A 20189-nucleotide genomic window follows, 5' to 3' on the forward strand; every position below is an offset into this window, starting at 1 on the left:
ACACAACACTACAAAATGTACTAGTTAAGCAATTGTACTTTATGCTGGTTCCTTATTGAAATCTGAGTTTTAAATCGTTAGTCCTAAGGCATTCTGAGGCTTTTCTGTTTCTTGGAGGGTTCCTATCTTGGGTACCCTAATACAGGCCTACTGCCAGCAGGCTGCTTTTGTGCATCTATGAGCTGGCAAGCCGGTGATTGTAATTTGCCTTTTATCACAACAGTGTTTTTTTTTTTTTTTTTTTTTCCTCTTCCAAGTTGTATAGTTCTACAGGCTTCAGGGGAATTCTTACTACAGCTAATACTAGTAAATTCTACTTTGCAAATTCCATAATCCAATGGAAAGTGAGTGCGTAGAGAGGCTCTGGAATAGGGTCAATGGTTCTTGTGTCAACAGAATAAAATGTTTTGAACAAAGCTAGTTGAGGATTGGCATGTTGCAAGGGAAGGTGGGGTCCATAAGAGGTTATTCTTCCTGGGCTGGAAGGTATGGGGCTAGTTGGGAAATACACCAGACCCTCGCTAGAACGAGCGTCTGTATAGCGCGAATTCACATATAATGCAGTCGCAGCCATGGATCCCAAATTTAATTACCTTAATTGCAATTCATTTTAACACAATCCCCGCTATAATGCGGTACCACACATGGATCCCAAATCCCACATTCTAGCGAGGGTCTGGTGTAGTTCCCATCCCATATCTAACTTTAACTTTCAGATTTTAGTTGACTAATTTATTTCTTGGGGCTTTTTGTTAGTTTGGGGAGGAAAGATTACTAGAGTTTGCCACCTCAGTGGTCATGGTCACAAGCAATGTTCCCTCTAATTTTTGACAGGCCGTGTGTGCAAAAAATTTTTTCTGTGCAAATTTGTGTGTGTTTTGCCGTGTGCATGGGGTTTAGGATCTGTGTGCACGCGCACAGCTTAGAGGGAACAGTGGTCACAAGTGTGACTAGCTCTCCATAGAATTCTAAGTTACGAATTAGCATCCTATGCTAGCTATGTTCTCCTTGCCCCCTGCCATGTTGGCTCTGCCTTCCTTCTTCCCTCCAAAAGTGGAGCAAGCCTCCTGCTTGCTACCATTTGCCTGTCCAGTACAGGAGTGCTAAGCTTTGGAACAGGAGGCTTTCACCCCAGCTGCTACTGGCTTTCTGAGCTCTCTCTTGGCTCTCTGTGTGACCTTGGAGATGGAAGGCAATACAAATCTTGTTGCAGGGAGTGGCAGATCTGACAGGAACCCAGGCATCCCAAACTGTCACTAATCCAGGGAACTCTCCATAAAACGGGTAGACTGGAAATTGTACTAGGAGTTATTGCCTCTAGGCTGGTCACTCCCTGGAAGTGAATGGCTAGCTGACCAATCAGGTGCTCTTAACCCAGCTAGTTACTGACAGATGGGCAGTGCCCTCCCTAGAAGTACTCTGACGCGTACAATATAAGTGAAAATTTGCAGTGCATGTTGCCTGGCTATTGTCCCAGTGTTTTAGTGCAGTGGTTCTCAACCAGGTACTTAGAGGTCTTCCAGGGGTACATCCACTCATCTAGATATTTGCCTAGTTTTACAACAGGCTACATAAAAAGCACTAGTGAAGTCAGTACAAACTAAAATTTCATACAGACACTGACTTATTTATATTCCTCTATATACTAGACGCTGAAATGTAAATACGATATTTATATTTCATTTGATTTATTTTATAAATATGATAAAAATGAGAACAAGCAATTTTTCAGCAATAGTGTGCTGTGATACTTTTTTGTATTTTTGTCTGATTTTTGTAGTGTTTTTAAGTGAGGTGAAACTTGGGGTGTACGTAAGACAAATCAGACTTCTGAAAGGGTTACAGTAGTCTGGAAAGGTTGAGAACCACTGTCTTAGTGCATAAAGAAAGACCAGCTCCGAATCCAGCAAGAAAGCAAAGTAGTGTGTGTTCTCTTTTGCAAAACATCTATGCTACAGTAGCAGGGACCAGTATCCTCCTATTTTGAGCCCTGCCTTAAACTGATTAGAAAGCTCAATACTTTCAGGTCCTGCAAACCTCTTCGGCTGAGCACATAAAAGGAAGCAAAGTCCCCATCAGTGTGTAATGTGTACTACTGCATCAGCTCCTGAGGGAAGCTAAAATAAATGGTAACTTTGAAAAAAAGTTAATTGTAAAACTGGTTCTGCCTAAACTAATCTTGCCAGTCTTCTGAATTATGGTATTCTGTCCTGTAAGGGAGCAGTGGTGTCACGATACCGCATGCCATTTCTTTCCGTAATGAAGTGATCAGAGTGCTGGAGACACTGAGAGTGTTTCTGGTGAGCTCCGGTTTGGAAATTGTTACACTTCACAAAGGACACAGCATTTAATTCCATCTCCAAGCATAATGGAAGTACAATTCTTTTTTGTTCCTAAAGTGGCAACGGTGACCCCTAATGTCTCTGCGCCCGAGCAGCAGCAACCAGGTAAAGAATTCTGGTGTGATCTGCACTGAGCTTCATGGGCACAATTACAATTCCTGTGCACAGGGTTTATCCACTATTCTAATAAACATTTGGTGTGCAATAGAAATCTTGTCTTCACATGAGAATACTCATTGCTTTATTCTGGATAAATTCCTACAATTGTTAGAGGTGATAATAGATCCAATTTTTATATTGCACTCTAAATTTTTCATGTAAGATTTGCTTTCTTCACAAAAAAGGCCTATTTTAAACTATTTGAATGGGTGATATAGCCTTGGCATAAAAGCTCTAAAAGAATTTCCAGGTAAGAAGCTAGAACTATTTTAAAGTAATAGAGATTTAAATGTGTGATTGCTAAGACATTAATTCCCTTGCAGCTTGCATGGTAAATCTTGAGAGAGTGCAGCTTTTATTGGTCAGATGCTGTAATCATAGCTTTTAAGTGAATTTAGCATTGGTGGAAGTTTCCACACTAGCTCTAACTGTGCTTAGGTGCCATGGTGATGCATGATACCTCCTCAGCCCTCACACGGAGAGACCGTGATGACAGAGAAGCTGTCTTTGGAAGTCTCCGCAGAGACTTTAACCGAGCTGCTAATTTTGTGATGTGTGGACTAAGACAGATAAATTCCTGTCAAATAGTCACGGGATTTATAACACCTTCATCAAGATTGATTGATCCAGTGACCAGGAGTATGAAGCTGAGCCTTCTGGTCCCTTTCAAGAATGGTAGTTCAGGAACCTCAGCATAAGTTAATGAATCCTAATTTTCTTTTTAATTAAAGTGGAATAGGGAAAGGAACCCATTGGAACTGCAAATCTGGAGTTAATTATTTATCTTCCACTAGTGGTATTTTTTCAAGAACACTCTCTTCACCAAACAGGTGACTTTCTAGCACCCTGCCTCACCCTAACCTTCTCGAAAGGGTCAGAGAGCCTGCTGTGAATGGTATCTCTTTAACCAGGCTGCTTTCCTTATTGTTCTTTACTTTCATGAGCATACTGATCTTTTTTGAAGAAACTGGCCTGCTGTTGTCAGTGCTCAATACTGACCTTGAATTCTTTATTTCCTAAGTATTACGTAGCCGTTCTACCAGGATGTCTGTTATCACAGAATCCCAGGGCAGCCTCCAAGATAATGAGATGGAGGTGGATCCCTCCACTTCTACACAAACAAGAAACCATTCAACAGTGCCTGGTGAGTGGAGACAAGCCCAGTAAAATGTGATTAAATGGAACTGAATGTCTTATGTGTTTCAAAATGCTTATCTCATGGGTGTGCAAACTGTAAGAGCAGAAAGAACTGACCAAAATCTCTTCCCCTTTTAAACAGAGAAGAGAAGAGACCACAATAGGTCCATGATCATGCATTTTACATAGGGCTTCTAATTAAGAGGGATTTCAAATAACTTCAGAAATTCTCCTGATGTTGAAAAAATAAATCACTTAATCCACCACATGCATGTCTTGGGATGAATCTGACATCTGTTTAACAGTGCACAATAGCATACGTAATGCTAGGATGGGAAGTGAAGTATCTGCTCTCTTGGAAGTGCAAAGTGTGTTTTTACCCACATGGCAATTTGGTTTGAATGGCAGGGGTAATGGCCCTACTCTTGCTAAAAGAGCTATTAATAGTGCATTTTATATCTCATCTGAAAGACTTAGCAAGGATAACTTAAGATAGGGACAATATTTGGGGACAAAAAAAGCTGGATTGCCTCTGAGCTGTACTGCGTTGACAGATTCCATTAATTGGGGATATGGATGTACTTGAGTGTAGCTAAAGTACTTCAAATTCTGCAGCAGTATTGATACTGGTACAGTCGCATGTATTTACACCTATTGGGTAAGGAAAGTATTTGAGCCCTGCTTTGTTCTTTTGGAAATGCAGACTTAATGCTTTATTGGTAGCTACTACTGTTCATTTTGCTACTTCACACAGCAAAAGCATGTGTGCTGCACGTTCCATATTGGCTTTCATGATGGGCCCTGAACTTTAGAGAGGTTGTTTGTTAAAACTCAGTCTGTTCCATGCAGACTTTGGGCTATGGCTTTGAAAAAGTAGTCTTAAGTGTAACAAAGTTGATTTTTATTTTTTTTAAAATTGCCTGTTGCACATGTGTGACAAATGTGGGAACTAGTAATTGGAGTCCTATATGTGCCTCGGTTTCCCTGTGTGCTTTGCATTGCTATGTACAGACATTGAAAGGTTAAATCAGCACTTGGGGCAGAGTAGGAAACATGAGGTGCATTGTATCACATAACAGTCTGGGGCGAAATGAATGGGTGGTTAAAGGTCTGGCTGAAACAACCCTATCAGTGGAGGATCCAGAAGGACAATGAGAACCCCAACAACTGAACAATTGACAACTAGCCACAGGAAACTCTGGCAGGCAGAACATGTGAACTCAGCATGAGTCTGCAGGAAGAAGGCAGTGTCCTGGGGTGACAGGAGGCTAGGGTAAGAGTTGTCTCTCGAAAGGCCAGGAGCTCACCTGGGATGGACAGACAGGCCTGATCTACATCTAAAACTAACTACGTTGCTCAGGGCTGTGAAATTTTGCACCCCGTGCTCTGTATTAGGTCAACCTAACGACCATTGTAGACACAGCTAGGTCAACAGAAACATTCTTTGGTCAACCTAGTTACTGCTTCTTCGGGGGGGGTGGATTTACTGCAGCACAGGAAACCCACCAGGCACCGTAGTAAGTGTCTGCACTTCAGCCGTGTAGCTGCCGCTGTGCCACTGCAGCGCTTGTGCTGTAGGCATAGCCAGAGAGAGGAAACCAGTATGGGAGCTCTGGCTTGGCCGGTATGGACTGTCCCCACCTTTGCTTCTCTATGGCAACCGAAGGACTTGGCAACGCTGTGTTCCAGTTGGCTAATAAACTCTGCTCTGCTTTGAAAAGGCTGCCTGGTGTCACTGCAAATACATGCTGAGGTGCACTGATCCCTGAAGAGCAAAGTATCTCTGAACAGGAGTCTTCCCCAGTTAGACTCGCTGGGCAGAGCTCATGGTGTGAAACGAGTGCTGGAGCCCAGAGGCTCAGTTGTGGAAGAGTTGGACCCCTTGCTGGTCTGGTACATTGAAGGGGTTCCTTCAAGGGACTGTGTAAAAGCTGGGGCATAGCACAGATCCGTGGCTCTGAAACAGCATGTACAACTAATTTTAAGGCTAGACATGCATCGTTATGCAGATGCAAAACATTTTCTTAAGCACAGTTCTCAACTAGTTTGCTTTAAAGTTACACTGCTTAAAGTAGGCAAATGCCCTAATCTTCAGACTTTTATCAATGAGATCCATAAACTGAAAAACGTAGCCAAGGCTGAAGGCACTGCATAGATCTTGAAACTTGATTTCATTTAAATCACAGACCTCTAATAGGAGTCAAGCTTGATAGGCACTTTTTCCCCTAGCCAGCACTTTTTTGTAGCTTCCCAAAATCTTTTTAAGAAAAAATCTAAAAGTCCTACCCTATTCTCATTGAAATAAATGGCAAAGTCTCCATCTACTTCAGTGGGAGCAAGATCGGGTTCTTAGGCTACTAAAGCATCATAAATTACTTTAAGGCTTAAAGGAGACAGTGGGTGAGGCAATCTCTCTTTTGCCAACAGAAGTTGGTCCATTAAAAGATATTACCTCACCCATCTTGTCTCTCATATTTAAGCCTTTACATGAGTTATGCTGCCAAAATCTCTAAAATTTGGCAGCTGGTAGAGGAGAGATTGGTATGGGGTGAGAAGCACTTGTGCCTCACTTTAAAAACAAAACAAGAGAAAACCTGCACACTTCATGCATTTAAATAACCTACCTTATGTGGAAATATATACTTGACCTGCAGTTTGGACACTGGGCAAACCTTGATTTTTAAGAAATCCAGTGCAAAAATCTGTATGAATACAATGTTAAGGCTGTACAGGTAAGTAATAAAGATGGGAAATGCAGAAGCTAAGGTACGGTGCATAGATATCTTCACTACAGTAATCTTCAGTTCCATAGTCAAGTATTTAAGTAACTTTATCTTGGATGACATACATGCAAAGATGTGATCATATAATTGGCAGTACCATAGTGCACACAAATGAGAATAAAGCTAAAGGTGTGTATAGTACAACCTTACAGCAGAATTCTGCACTATCCTAATACATTGTTATATGTTGGCCTATTAAAGGAAATACTTACAGATTGTGAACTATTATTGGATTGGCAGTTTTTATACTAAATTACTATGAAATGGCCACTGGGTGCCTGCATCCCATACAAGTGCTGTACCTCCTGGGTTAGCCCTATCTCCCTCACCTGCCATAGAATTGGAGAGCAGGGCAGCTCGTGGCCTGACTCCTCTCCCTCCCCACCCTCTACTCTTGTCTTGGGGCCCTACAAATCGGAAGGCTGTTCTCCCTCATTCTGAGGTCTAACAGATACCGTTCCATTGACCTGCTTCCTTTCAACAGCTGGCCGAGCCCGAACTACCAGGCCACATTGTGCTACAGAATCCTCACTGACAAATGTACATGAAGTTATAGAAGAACATCCATCTATCAGAAGCAGCTCTTCAGCAAATCCAGGTAAATAAGAACTATTGTCAGGGCTGGCTGGCTCATTGACCAGCATTGCATCTCTAAGCAGCGTCAGTTAAGATTGTTTCCCCATATGCTCATAGGTTTAATATGACTTCCTAGAAAGTGGCTTAGCAGCAAAAGGAAACATCCTGATGACTTCAAATTGAAATATGGTACAGTTCTGATATACAAATAGATCTGCCTGGAAGGACTGGCTCCACCCCAGAATAGCAATACAATGGCTTTCTAACTAGCTTCAGTAGCTGGTAGCTATACTTTGTGAAGACACCACTGGTCACTGTGATTTTTTGTTGTTGTTGTTGGGGGCGCGGGAATCGCCCACACCAATAAGGTGACCTCCTACCTTTTAACTTTAGGTGCCTTAATGCTGTGCTGCTATGGCTTGGAGCCCTGACACTAGTAGCCAGCCCACAAGCATAAAGTTCTCCGCTGGCTTCCACCAGCCTCGTTACTCCCAACAGCCCGTCCAGTCCCAAGTCTACTAAGTTCTGTAACTGCCAGGCACCCTGACTTCCTCTCTGCTTGTCACCCCCCCAAAGGTATGAACAGCCCCCAGTTATCAGTTCACTTTGGCATGCACACTCCACACAGATTGCACAGCAGAGACATGCTTGAGGTAAAAATAAAGTTCATTTAATAGAAAAATCACAGATGAACTAGTAAGGAAAGGCAAACACGAGTTACACAAAATACACATAGATACAACTTCAGGCTTTACAATTCTATATTGGATAAATTCCCTTTGCTAATAGTTACCCATTGCCTCGGAACAGTTTCCCACCATACTCCCTGTCGCAGAGGGGATCCAGTGTTTCATGGACTGCTTCCTGCGTAGAGGCTGCCCCTCAGTTTCTGAAGCCTTTGTCCTCAACCCCCTTCCCTTTTTAACAGGGTTTGCAGCCTTTTTCTTTCTCTGAGATTATGGTTATTCAGAGTGTGGGGAATTTGTCTCTTCCCATTAACTGTAATGGTTCTGTTTCTCTCTTCCTGGGCTGTATTATGGATCATCACTTGTGTTTGGTTCTGTGTAAACACCTGGCTCAACAGGAGCCCCTGCCTGCTGTGAAGTGTATTTGAAATTGTAGTACAGTGTATGAGCACAATACTCTATGTACATAGATTCATAACCACAGTCTGTATAAACATCTCCTAATGACCATCAAGTTCAGAACACTACAAGCTTTCATAAGATCTTACTTGATATATTTATTAACAACCTTGCATACAAAACCAGTTGATTCAGTTGCTAACTCCTTGGGATTCAGACCCTTGTGGTGTCTGTACCTGGATTGTCATAACCACTGGACACAACTAATAAGGAACACCCTCTCCAGGACAAGACTCTAGGTCATGATATCCCAGTTTGTACAGAAGAGGGTTTTGTATGTGTATGGGCAGGGGGAGGGTGTAGATAAAGAAATTATTCTGCCTAAAAGAAACTTGTTTGTGGTAACAACTTCACATAAAAGTGATATAAATGTCTGTCTTTTTCCAGTTCGGAGAAAATCTAATATTGTGAAAGAGATGGAGAAAATGAAAAGCAAGAGGGAAGAGAAGAGAGCCCAGATAAGTGAGATCAGAACAAAACGGGCACAGGTGCAGTATTTGATCAGGGAGTAGCCCTTGGTTCTGCAGAATAAACTGGGATAAGAAAAATTCTATAGGATAGTATGTTGGTCAAACTAAAACACATTTTAGATTAACGTGCCCAGTGTTTGGTTTCAGTTTACACTCGCTGTGGATTTTGTTTTAAAGTGTCATGCATAAGGATGTAAACAAAACCTGTCTGCTCTCTCCAGACTGAATTTGTGTAGGGGTCTCCCGGATAGCTGTTTCTGCAGTTGAAGGCTTTTAAACCCCAGACTTGCTCTTTCAGTTGCAGGTGGCATTTCTGAATCATAGAAATGTAGAACTGGAGGGGGATCTTAATAGGTCATCTAGTCCAGCTCCCTGCACTGAGACAGAACCAAGTATTATCTAGACCAGCGTTTTTCAAACGGGGGTCTATGGACCCTTGGGGGTCCCAGAGAGTACTTCAGGGGGTCCACTGGCCCTGCTGATCAACTCCTCCCCCTCCCTCCCAGCGCCTCCTGCACACTGGGGAACAGCTATTCCCTGGCATGCAGGAGACACTGGGAGGAGCAGGGACGGGGTGCACTCGGGGGAGGGAGCAGAATCATGTCCAGGGCCGCCAGCCCCGCTGATCAACTAGGGTTGCCAATCCTCCCAGTTTTGCCAGGAGTCTCCTGGAATCAGGCTCTATCACCGGGGGGGGCTACTGAAGGCAAACTGGGAGATTTTAGGTGCTAAAAGTCCAGCAGGGCTAAGGCATGCTTCCTGCCTGTCCTGCCTCCGTGTTGCTCCCGGAAGTGGCCGGCAGATCCCTGCGGCCCCTGGGAGGATGAGGGGGCAAGGGGGTCTTTGCATGCTGCCCTTGCCCCAAGCTCTGATTCCACAGCTCCCACTGGCTGGGAACTGAGGCCAATGGGAGCTGCGGGGACAGTGCCTGCGGCGAAGGGCAGCACACAGAGATCCCCTGGCCCCCCTGCCTAGGAGCCACTGCCAGAGGGATGTGCCGATTACTTTCTGGAGTCACCTGCAGTAAGTGCCACCTGTACGGAGCCCTCACCCCTTCCTGCACCCCAACTCCCTGCCCCAGCCTGGTGAAAGTGAGTGAGGGTGCGGAAGAGTGAGCGGTGGAGGGTGGGGCCAGAGTGGGGCCTTGGGGGAAGGGGTGGGGTGGGGCCTGAGGCTGAGTGGCAGGGCTTTAAATAAAAATGGGGGTCCTCGGGTTGCTAAAATTTGAGAACTACTGATCTAGACCATCCCTGACAGGTGTTTGTCTAACCTGCTCTTAAAAACCTCCAGGGAGGGAGATTCCACAACCTCCCTTGGTAACTTTGTTGTACTGCTTAACTACCCTTACAGTTAGGAAGCTTTCCCTAATGTCTAACTCCCTTGCTTCAGCTGAAGCCCATTACTACTTGTCCTCTCCTCAGTGGACATGAAGAACAATTCCTCCTCCTCCTCTATAACAACCTTTTATGTAGTTGAAGACTTCTCCTGTTCCCCCTCAGTCATCTTTTCTCCACACTGACAAAACTGGGTTTGTTTAATCTTTCCTCGTAGGTCATATTTTCTAGACCTTTAATCATTTTTGTTGTTTTCCTCTGAACTTTCTCCAATTTGTCCACATCTTTCCTGAAGCCCAGAACTGAACACAATGTTCTTGAAACTATCGCAGTATTTTACTGAAACAGATTTCATCATTTTTTGGATAATTGAACTAAGCATAAATTGAACAAAATGATTGGCCACTAGCAATGGAAAAGCAAAGTGGTGACAATTGGAATACTGAAACTCATTGACAAATGGCAGGGTATTGAATGTTCTCTTCTCTTCCCCTTCATGTGAATCTGCCTCAGGGAGTGCAGACATAATGCAGTATTCTTATCTCTTCTCACTACGCACGGGGAGGAATTTACCATGCATCAAACTTAATGCTCTTCTTCCTGTTCTGCATTGTCAACCATCTTAAAATTCATCGGTATGGCAGTCAGTGTAAACTTCCCAGTTTGTTTGAGGTGCTACAACGCAGACACAGCACACAGATTTGGTACTATGTAGAGGAAAACTGGGGTACAAATGGAGAAATACAGGGTGTTTTTTTGTGGGAGAAGGCAATGGATGGGTAGAGAGGAGGTGTGCTTATCAGCAGTTAAAATGAGTACTGAAAACTCCTTCAGCTCTGTCCCTTCTGCTGCATAGGAAGATTCCCCCTTCCAAGGAAAATGAGTTTAGAAATCCTAATCATTCAGTCAGGTTATTTCTAGTTCCAGAGTCTTTCACATGTCTTTGCAGCATGAGGACAGAGTAACAATATACTGAGTTCTTTAGCTGCACACAGACTAGTGCCCTTTGTACTCCTAGGCTGCACCTTTTTTGGCTGTTTGCTAAAGCTAATGTCTGTCACTGCCCTGCAGGAATTCGATAGCAGCTGTCCAAACTGGGAGTTTGCACGGATGATCAAGGAATTCAGAGCTACTTTAGACTGCCAACCAATATCTATGAATGACCCAGTAAGTAAATATTTGGAATCATTGACTGCAAGGTACCAATATCACCTGTGATTTTTTTTTTCCGCTCATTGAACACTCGTGCTTCGATAGTCATTATCAAAGACTTAACCAGAAATACTTGAACTTGCCTAGTTTAACTTGGTGTACCATGAATAAGCAGGAACAGTGCGACGACATGGCTTAGTATTGAGCTCACACTGCAACATGGAAAATGTAAGTTAAATATTAGGAGTAACTTCAAAGCAGATCAGCAGAACAAGCTGTGAAGGTGGTGGTGGAAACTGCCGCTTCTGGAGTTAAGACTACATTGAATGCCAGAATAACTGAAGTATCATCCTAGCCTCGGAAAAATATTACTCTGATCTGTCAATGACAAAACTTGAGTCCAGAGAAGTAAAATGCAACTTGCTAGCTGTTAACCCCTGTTCCAAACTCTTGACATGTTGGTCAAGTGCCTCTAACATGAGGAGGCTGAAAACTAAGCGGTGATGTTGTAAATGCCACCAAGCTGCAGAATAGAGATTTGCCCAGTCCACAAATTCTTTAAATACCTCTTCTGGTTCAGCTCAGCCAGTGACATATGCAGAATGTGGTCTTTCCCCAACAAAATGATCCTATAGCTGGACTGCAGCGATGCCTAAATTGACTGCAATGTGAAGAGCTCAGATCTAGTGAGGTCACTGTGCAATTAACTTCGCAATATGCAAATCTGGTGATTACAGACTTAATAATTTTATTATGATGTTGAAGTAAAAAGAAAACGGTACAGGGTTTAAGCTTCGAAGTTTCTGGTTATCAGGGAATAAGGTACAGATTATCAAGGGGTGCGAAATTCGGTTTAGGAACAGGTGGTGTAAGAAATACATAATCTGCAATCTCCCCGATTGGGGGTAAAAGGTTAACGGGTCAAAGTACAGACATTGAGATATGGGGGTATGTTGTTCATATAATTGCTATGTTCAGGTGTGGAGTATAATGAGTGGATACGATGATGAGGATGGATTTACCCTCATTTGGTGAGATTTAATGTTCAGTGAGTTTATAGTTCCAGTTCATATGGTCCAATGGAAAAAGTCTCTCAGTCCCTTTCCCATAGTGGATGCATGATGTCGTACCGGCTCACACCTCCTGGTACTGTCGGTGGCCGGTGATGTGTTCGATGTAGATGTCCCTGGACCATCGGATGGTGTCCGAGACAGAGGTGCCTCATGAGCTGTGCGTAGCGTCGACCGATCCCACAGGTCCGCAGCACAAGCTCGTTGCAGGGGTCCCAAGCGCCCAGGGCTCCGATGATATGCACCTCGTAGCCCTTCACTCTCAGGGTGTCAGCTGGGGGGGTGCGTATTTTTCCAGCTTACGAGCTCGGGCTTTGTGGAAGGCCGGGGTCCTGTTCTCAAAGGAGACCGTCATGTTGACAAGGATGATCTTTTTCTGGGCCTCGTCGGTGACTACCACGTCGGGTCACAGCTGGCTGTCAGTACTGGGGATGGCGTAGTTCACGGCCACCTCCCCCAGGCGTGGTGCGATGGCTTTCACCAGGCAGTTCTGGATGGCATTGTGACGCAGCTGCCAGGCTCTGGAGTGGGGCTTGCAGCTGCACAGGACGTGGGACAGGGTCTCATTGGAGTAGCCGCACTTCCTGCAACTCTCGTCTCGGTTCCCGTGGCGGACGGCTCCATTGAGTGGGACGCAGTTGAGCCGGGTACGGTGGATGAACTGCCAGTCGTGAAATGGGTGAAGCCGCCCCCAGCGGGGAAGTGCTTGCTGGCGTCCCACTTGTTGGTCAGTTCGAAGGCTTTACCCTAGTCCGGCTTATGCTTCAGGGTTTCCATGTACAGTGAGTGGATGGCTGCCTTCAGGGTCCTCTCCAGCATGCCCCTGGCGCTCGGGGTGACGATGGTGTTGTCGTCGGACCTGATCTGCGGCACCAGGACTCCCAGCTCCTGGTGCTCCTTGCACCGCTCCCAGCGGCAGCCGATGCGCTTCCCCAGGCGATGCGTGGCATTGCGAGCGTGGGACCACAGTGAAGCGATGTCGCGCCCGTCCCATCCGAATTCACCATCCAGGGAACCGCTCAGGAAGCTGGTGGTGTCTTGGTTGGAGGGGGCTCTGCCGATCTGCTTCTTTGTCACGTCCTGGAGGGCGTTCGCTGCAATGTTCCTTACCATGGCGTCTGGACACGTCAGCAGGCGGAAGGCATGGGTGATCACTGCGATGTCACACAGGTCACCCATGTGGGGGACATTTGCACTGCCATGCCTGTGGGCGATATAGACCAGCTCATTGCTGGCTCTCTGGGGAAGGAAGAACCACTTCTTCACCAGCTGCCGGACGATCTTGTCTGCCTTGTTGAGGGGTACCTTCGCCATGGCGGATCCCCTTAGGATGAACGGGATGCGGGGGATCAGGAAGGTGTTCAGGGCATTTATTTTCTGCCACGGTGCTAGCCGGGAGGCGTCGATCTTGGCGGCATCCTGCAAGATCTCCTGAATGGTGTCCTCAGGTGTTTGCCGGACACGGAAACCCGTCGGCATGCCAAGATGCTGGTACGCCTCCCCCTTTGTATGGGGGATGATGGGCTCGCCCTGGATCTGGAACCCTGTTGTCTGCACTGAGTCCCTTTTGCTGCCGTCGATGTGGAGAGTTGCGCACTTTACGTTGAAGCGAAGCCCCATCCAATCGGCAGCTCGACTGGTGGCATCTAGCATACGTTGGAGGTTCTCTGGATCGTTCGTGGTCAGGACCAGGTCATCCGCGTAAGCCAGGACGCTCACCCTCTCACTGTGGAGGTTGAAGCCATCTGTGCCGTTGGAGATCGCTCGCAGCAACGGCTCCATGGCGAGGTTAAAGATGATGGGGCTGAGGGGACAGCCCTGCTTAACTCCGCTCCGGATCGGGATCTCGGCGGTCTCCCCTTCGACCAAACGAATGGTGGTGCTGCATCCCTCGTATACATTCAAATACAACCTTAGTGTGTCCCACTCAAATCAGGGGAGCTACTGGAGGGCTGAATTTGGCACATTGATTACAAACATTGCAAATTATCATGTCTGTTTGGATTTTTAATATGTTTTGGACCAGGCTCTCATTAGCCCAACACACTATGTATAGATCTTTGCAGCAGGGTGAGCTTTCTGCAATAATAGGATATGGTCTTAGATAACCTGCCATCAATGGCTCTGCTCTGATCAGTAGTATTAGAGTAAACTCTGGTGGTATTCACAGAATAGTGATGGGGAGGAGACATTTAGTGACCTTGGCCATTTCTACCCTATAGACTTAAGTCGACCTACATTAGGTCGACATACAGCCATGGCAGTAATTATTGTGGTGGTTCACATCCGCACTATCCTCCTCCTGTCAGTGGTGTACGTCTTCACCAGGAGCACTTCCACTGACTTAAGGGGACAATGGCTCTCAGGGCTCTCAGCTCCCTGCCAGGCTGCCCCTTTCCTCTTTTTTCCCCCCACGGCTCCACGCAAGGAATGGGGCAGCTGCCCCGGGCCTCTTGGCTCCCCGCCAGGGGCATGGTACCTAACAGGACTCTGGATGTGGAGCTCCCTGCTGGGCACAGCTGTGCTCCTGGTAGGGAGCAGGGGCCGAAACGCCAGGAAGGCAGCCAGGCTCCAGGCGGGGAGATCCATGCCTGGAGCCTGCTGTGGCTACCCTGTTTCTGTTAGGGAGCCGTGGGGGGCAGCCGGGCTTCCAGCAGGGAGATCTGCACCCAGTGTCCAGTTGGTTACTCCATTCCCAGCAGGGAATAGAGCCAGGAAGCCAGCTGTGGCAGGAGGGCTCCCTGTGGGGAGCCTGGGTGGCAGCCTAGCTTGGAGCAGAGACCAGGCAGGAGCCTGGCTGCAGAGTATGGAGCCATGAAATTGACAAGAATGACAGCCAATAGATGCAAGTAACGCAGTTTTTACAGGGACACTGCGTCACCTGAACTACACTGACAGAAGCCCTACACCCCTTGTGGAGGTGGAGTTATGTTGGTGTAGTAGGGCACTTATGCTGGCAGGAGAAGGGCTGTATTGTGTACGCTGACATAATTAGATTGACGTAAGCTGCCTTACGTCAACCTAATGCTGTAGTGTAGACCAGGCCCTTGTATCCTTACAGCCTCCACTGCAACACTGATTTAGCACAGGTGTGGTTGGGGGGAATGGTGATACTCTGTATTCAGTCTCACTGTAACCTCTCCTTCTCTTAAAGATAGAAGAGCGCAGGATCTGTGTTTGTGTAAGGAAGCGCCCTTTAAATAAGCAAGGTAAGTGTATGTATGTATTGACAAAATTTAGCCTGGACTCCGATGCCAGTTTGACGTTACTCATTCATGTTACAAATATTTTTTTTCCATCAACAGAACTTCACAAGAAGGAATGTGATGTGATTACAGTTCCCAGCAAGTGTGTCCTGCTGGTGCATGAGCCAAAGTTGAAAGTGGACCTAACAAAATATCTCGAGACCCAGGCATTTAGATTTGATTTTTCATTTGATGAAACTGCTTCCAATGAAGTGGTTTATAGGTAATGCATCATCTTACATAGTGGGCCTGAGCAGCACAGGATTAACATGGTGGGAATGAAAACATAAATGGTTACTACCTCAGATTCTTAGTTTAAAGGGATTGATATTTTACAATCCAGCTAACCATATTTGGTTTTGGTAGAGACCAGTGGACTGTGAAACATCTAACAGGAGCCCTTAGCTTAGTTTCTGTCTGATCTTAATGTTTACTACTGAATCCACTTCCATTTGTTGGATTCCTGGGAATTATTTGAAGATTCTAGAAGTATAGTGATGGCTGAAGCCAAGTATGGGCTAGTCAGGAGAGTGCCTCCTTTCTTTGTGCCTTATTCTTTTTATACTTCTAAATTCCTAGGTTCACTGCGAGGCCTCTTGTACAGACCATCTTTGAGGGTGGAAAGGCTACATGTTTTGCATACGGCCAAACAGGCAGCGGCAAAACACATGTAAGTGACTGACTGGCTGTCTTCTAAAGGCCTCCAATATCTCAGTTTAGATAAACTGATTAAAGCACTTTTGGATATTTAAGGTAAATAGCCTTTCATCCAGCACTTGGATCTTGGTTTTTGATTGTCCTTTGAAATGATAATGGAGAGAGTTCACTTACCTTACCAAGAGGTGAGTTAGTAACCATTAAAACTTCGGCAAGCGAATAGCTGCTTCCTTTCATGTTGCTGAGAAAGTAATGAGGCTGACTCTGGCAATGTTGTTTAGTGGTTGAAGACCAGGACCAGGCACTGCTGACTTGTAATCCTGACTCTGTCACTAACCTCAGGCAAGTCTCAATCTCTCTGCCTCCATTCCCCAGCTTGTGAAATAGGGTACTAGCCCACTCAAGAGGTATAAGGATTGTTTGTATCATATTTTGAAGATGTACACTTTAAAGGCTCTCTGAACTCTTCCAGAAATACTTAATACACTTACAAAAATAAGCCTCTTCTCATACATGCTGTAATGATGCTGGTTCTGGCAGGACCCAACTGAGAGTGCCAATTCAGGACAAATTGCTTAAAGCAGGGCAGTTACAACCCAAGGCTGGGGCTTCTATGCACACCAAGGCAAACCAAACCAGCCAAACAGGGAAGACTTTGGTTTTACCCCACTGGCTAACCACAAGTCACAAGCAATTCCCATAGACACTCCAGTTTCCCAGTATCCCCACCAATGCCACTCATTATGGGGACAAATGGTTATGAAAACCAATACCCTAATAAAAGAAAAAAGGTTCTCTCGATCCCAGAGGACCAAGCCTCAGACCCAGGTCAAGATACAAATCAGATCTTACCCACAAATCACGCTGTTGCCAATCCTTTAGAATCGAAAATCTAAAGGTTTATTCATAAAAGGAAAAAGATAGAGACGAGAGTTGGTTAAATGGAATCAGTGACATACAGTGATGGCCAAGTTCTTGGTTCAGGCTTGTAGCAGTGATGGAATAAACGGCAGGTTCAAACCAAGTCTCTGGAGAACATCCCCAGCTGGGAGGGGTCTTTCAGTCCTTGGTTCAAAGCTTCAGTGTAGCAAAGACCCTCCACAGGTACGAAGCAGGATTGAAGACAAGATGGAGGAGCTGCAGCAGCTTTTTATAGTCTCATACCATGTGGTCTTTCTTTGTTCCAAAGACAAGCTGTCCATCCTATGGCCTGGAAAAACCTCAGAGTTCTGTCCATAGACATGTCCCTGCATACCTTGCTGAGTCACAAGGCAAGTCTGCCTTCTCTCAATGGGCCAATTGTATATCTGAGGGCCCTTAATGGGCCGTCAAGCAGGCTAGGTAGAGCTGACACCAACTTGTCTGGGGGTGTCACCCAGAAGCATAGCACAAGCTTGAAATACAGACAATATAGAGCCAATACTTTCAATACAAAAATGATACATGCATACAGATAGCATAATCATAACCAGCAAACCATAACCTTGTCTTAGACACCTTATTTGACCCCCTTATTACAAGATTTGGTGCCACTACAGGACCTTGGTTGCAACCATGTTCTATATAGTCCCGGTTCAAGTCAATAACGCAACACATGGATACCCCCTGATCTGGATATTACTTGTGGAATGGGCAGATCTTCATTGCTGTGAGTTAGGTATCCTAAGCTTTTCTCTTTCACTTCAGACTTTCTGCAGATGTTCTGTGGTATCACACTCTGGTCCTGGTTCACTGCCTCCATCGCACCAGCTTTTAGGCTGGGGAGACCTTACAAGTGTGGACATTTTTTTGCCTACAGGATACTCAATACTAGACTTTCAGTAACTGGAACCTGTTTTCTTCCCCTGTAGCTTTCCAATCACTGGAACTAAGTCTGAATTTCTCTCCCTTCAGGTCACCTGTCAGAGTAGCCTAATACACCGCCTTGTGTGTGTGTTTTTGGTAATGATTTTCCCCAGGTCATGTAGCAAAGTGTTTTAACTCAACCCTCTGATTGGTTAGTGCCAGTTGATTAGACAAATGACTAATCCTGATGTAAAAGATCGATGCTAAGGGAGATAAAGGTCCAAAAAGTAGCCTAGGAATTGTCTTGTGGCTTGTTACTTCCCATTGGTGTTACCCAGGCATGCAAAAGGACTTGTTTTCTTTGCAACTTTTTTTATTCCTATAATGGAGGTGATCCCTGGTTGTGGCCACTCCCTATATACCTTACTGATTGAATCCTATGGGCTCATAAATGTTTACACCTATAAAATATCAGGTTTATTTAGCTTCATCTAAAAACTTCCTGGTCATCAGTTTGATGCTGCTACGGTCCAGCAGCACTGTCTGATTTCACAGGCAAAACGCTTAGGCCACTTCCATTAGCATGGAATGGGCAGGTCTGTCTCAGTAGTGATGTTCAGCTAAGTAGATTCTACTAGGAGACCTAGATACAAATTATAGGTAGGAAAACTACATTTTTTCCATTTTTGATTTCTGATCCAGGATCAGAACTAGTGCTAGAAAAAATGGCTGCTTGTGGAAGGACTTGTACTATACGTTGAGCCCTGGCAGACTAAGATACTGGATTTTGTTAGGCTAATGGTTTATATTAAATAACTGCAGTTCCAGGCTTCAGAGGGTGTAGTGTTGATAACTGTTACAGCAATTAACAGCAGCAGCTACCTTAGTTTTGTTGGAACTGAAAGCATCGTGGACGGATGAGCAAGATAGTAGTCACAGTGACACTAACATAAGATTCTGCCAGGTTTGGAAACACAGTGAATTCTGCCTTTTCAATGCCACATGGAAAATTTTGCTATCTTGGAGTGCAATTTTTTTTGCTCTCTGAACAGAGGAAGCCAGGTTACTTTGCTAAGATCCCAAATTCTCGCTTGTAGATAAATAGTTGGCTGGAACTCATGTGATTTCCCCTTAATTTCATAGCACCTAGAGGGTCCCTTTGTCCCTGGTCAGGGGTTTCCAAACTTCTTGCTGGTATGACCCCATTTTAATGAATTATTTCTTTCCGGGACCCGAGACAGCATGGAGGACACAATTTTAGAGCAAAATGGTGCCCTCCACACAGCGTGACCTCTCACGCATCGTATATGTGCGCTACATACATGCTCTACAAAATGGTGTCCTCTGCACAGTGTGACCTCACACACACTGTACATTTGTGAAGTCACTTGGTGCAGAGCAAATAGTGTCCTCCACACATCAGGGATTGCTATGACCCCATGTGCTGATGGCATGACTGCACTTGGAGTGGGGTTACCATGTCTGGGTTTTCCCAACATTTCCTCTTTTTTGATCCTCTACCTTTTGTCCAGGCCGATTTTTCAAATAAAAGGAGAAACATCCAGGATCTTTTCACAGTAGACATTGCAGCTCAGAAAGAGCTGGCTCCGCGTCCCAAATGATCTTTCCCGCTGCATCCGCAGCTGCTGGATCCTACCCACCCTGGCTCTGGCTTCCAGCACTGGGAAAGGGGAGATGCAGGGAGGTGCTGACAGACAGCTGTCACTGCATCCCAGGCTTGCTCCAGACACCATGACAGGGAGCGACATTGCCTCCCACCTCGAGAGTGAGGCCACAGGCATCCCCTCTACAGTGTCCTTTTTTTGGGAACTTGAAAGATAACCCTAATTTGGAGTCGCAACCCACAGTTTGGTAACTACTGTCCTAGGTGCTGGAAAAAACGTGGTTGTCACACCGACTCATTCCAAACATTCAGAATGAGTTAACACAATTACATCAAGCTTTTTATCCTGAATTACATGGCATAGCACCATGTCTAGTTAGTCCATTGAGATCACAGGCTGTTCATGTGGACTCTTTTTTCCTAGAATATTGTTAGAACTACAGTTGAGTGATAACCTGACTTGCTTGGACTGCACCTCTATAATGGCTTTTTTTTTTTTTGTAGACTATGGGAGGAGACTTCTCTGGGAAAACTCAGAATGTCTCAAAGGGGATATATGCTTTTGCATGTAAGTTGACTCTTCAAGTTTTCTAATCCAAGTTGTGTATAGTATTTTTTCTTCATAAAAGACTTTACTATATAGATGTATGAGAAGTTATTGAAGTCCATAAGGCCTTTATTTTAAAGTTCTTTATGAATAAATATTTAAA

General features: G+C 45.2%; 1 protein-coding gene across 5 annotated transcripts in view; it reads left to right on the forward strand.

Moving 5' to 3' along the window:
• The window catches only part of KIF2C (kinesin family member 2C), a 49192-nt gene that overhangs the window by 7025 nt on the left and 21978 nt on the right, over window positions 1-20189 (forward strand). For 3 of the 5 annotated variants that reach the window (XM_037906659.2, XM_043552498.1, XM_043552499.1), the window contains exons 5-12: window positions 3523-3645; window positions 6906-7019; window positions 8530-8630; window positions 11018-11113; window positions 15323-15377; window positions 15474-15636; window positions 15993-16083; window positions 19984-20047. In XM_037906659.2, coding sequence (XP_037762587.1) covers window positions 3523-3645; window positions 6906-7019; window positions 8530-8630; window positions 11018-11113; window positions 15323-15377; window positions 15474-15636; window positions 15993-16083; window positions 19984-20047 — 807 coding nt within the window. Of the gene's footprint in view, window positions 1-2399; window positions 2448-3522; window positions 3646-6905; window positions 7020-8529; window positions 8631-11017; window positions 11114-15322; window positions 15378-15473; window positions 15637-15992; window positions 16084-19983; window positions 20048-20189 lie in introns of all 5 variants that reach the window. The other 2 variants (XM_037906656.2, XM_037906657.2) reach the window with 1 other exon arrangement.

Source organism: Chelonia mydas, chromosome 8 (assembly GCF_015237465.2).
Source record: "Chelonia mydas isolate rCheMyd1 chromosome 8, rCheMyd1.pri.v2, whole genome shotgun sequence".
NCBI classification, from domain to species: domain Eukaryota; kingdom Metazoa; phylum Chordata; order Testudines; family Cheloniidae; genus Chelonia; species Chelonia mydas.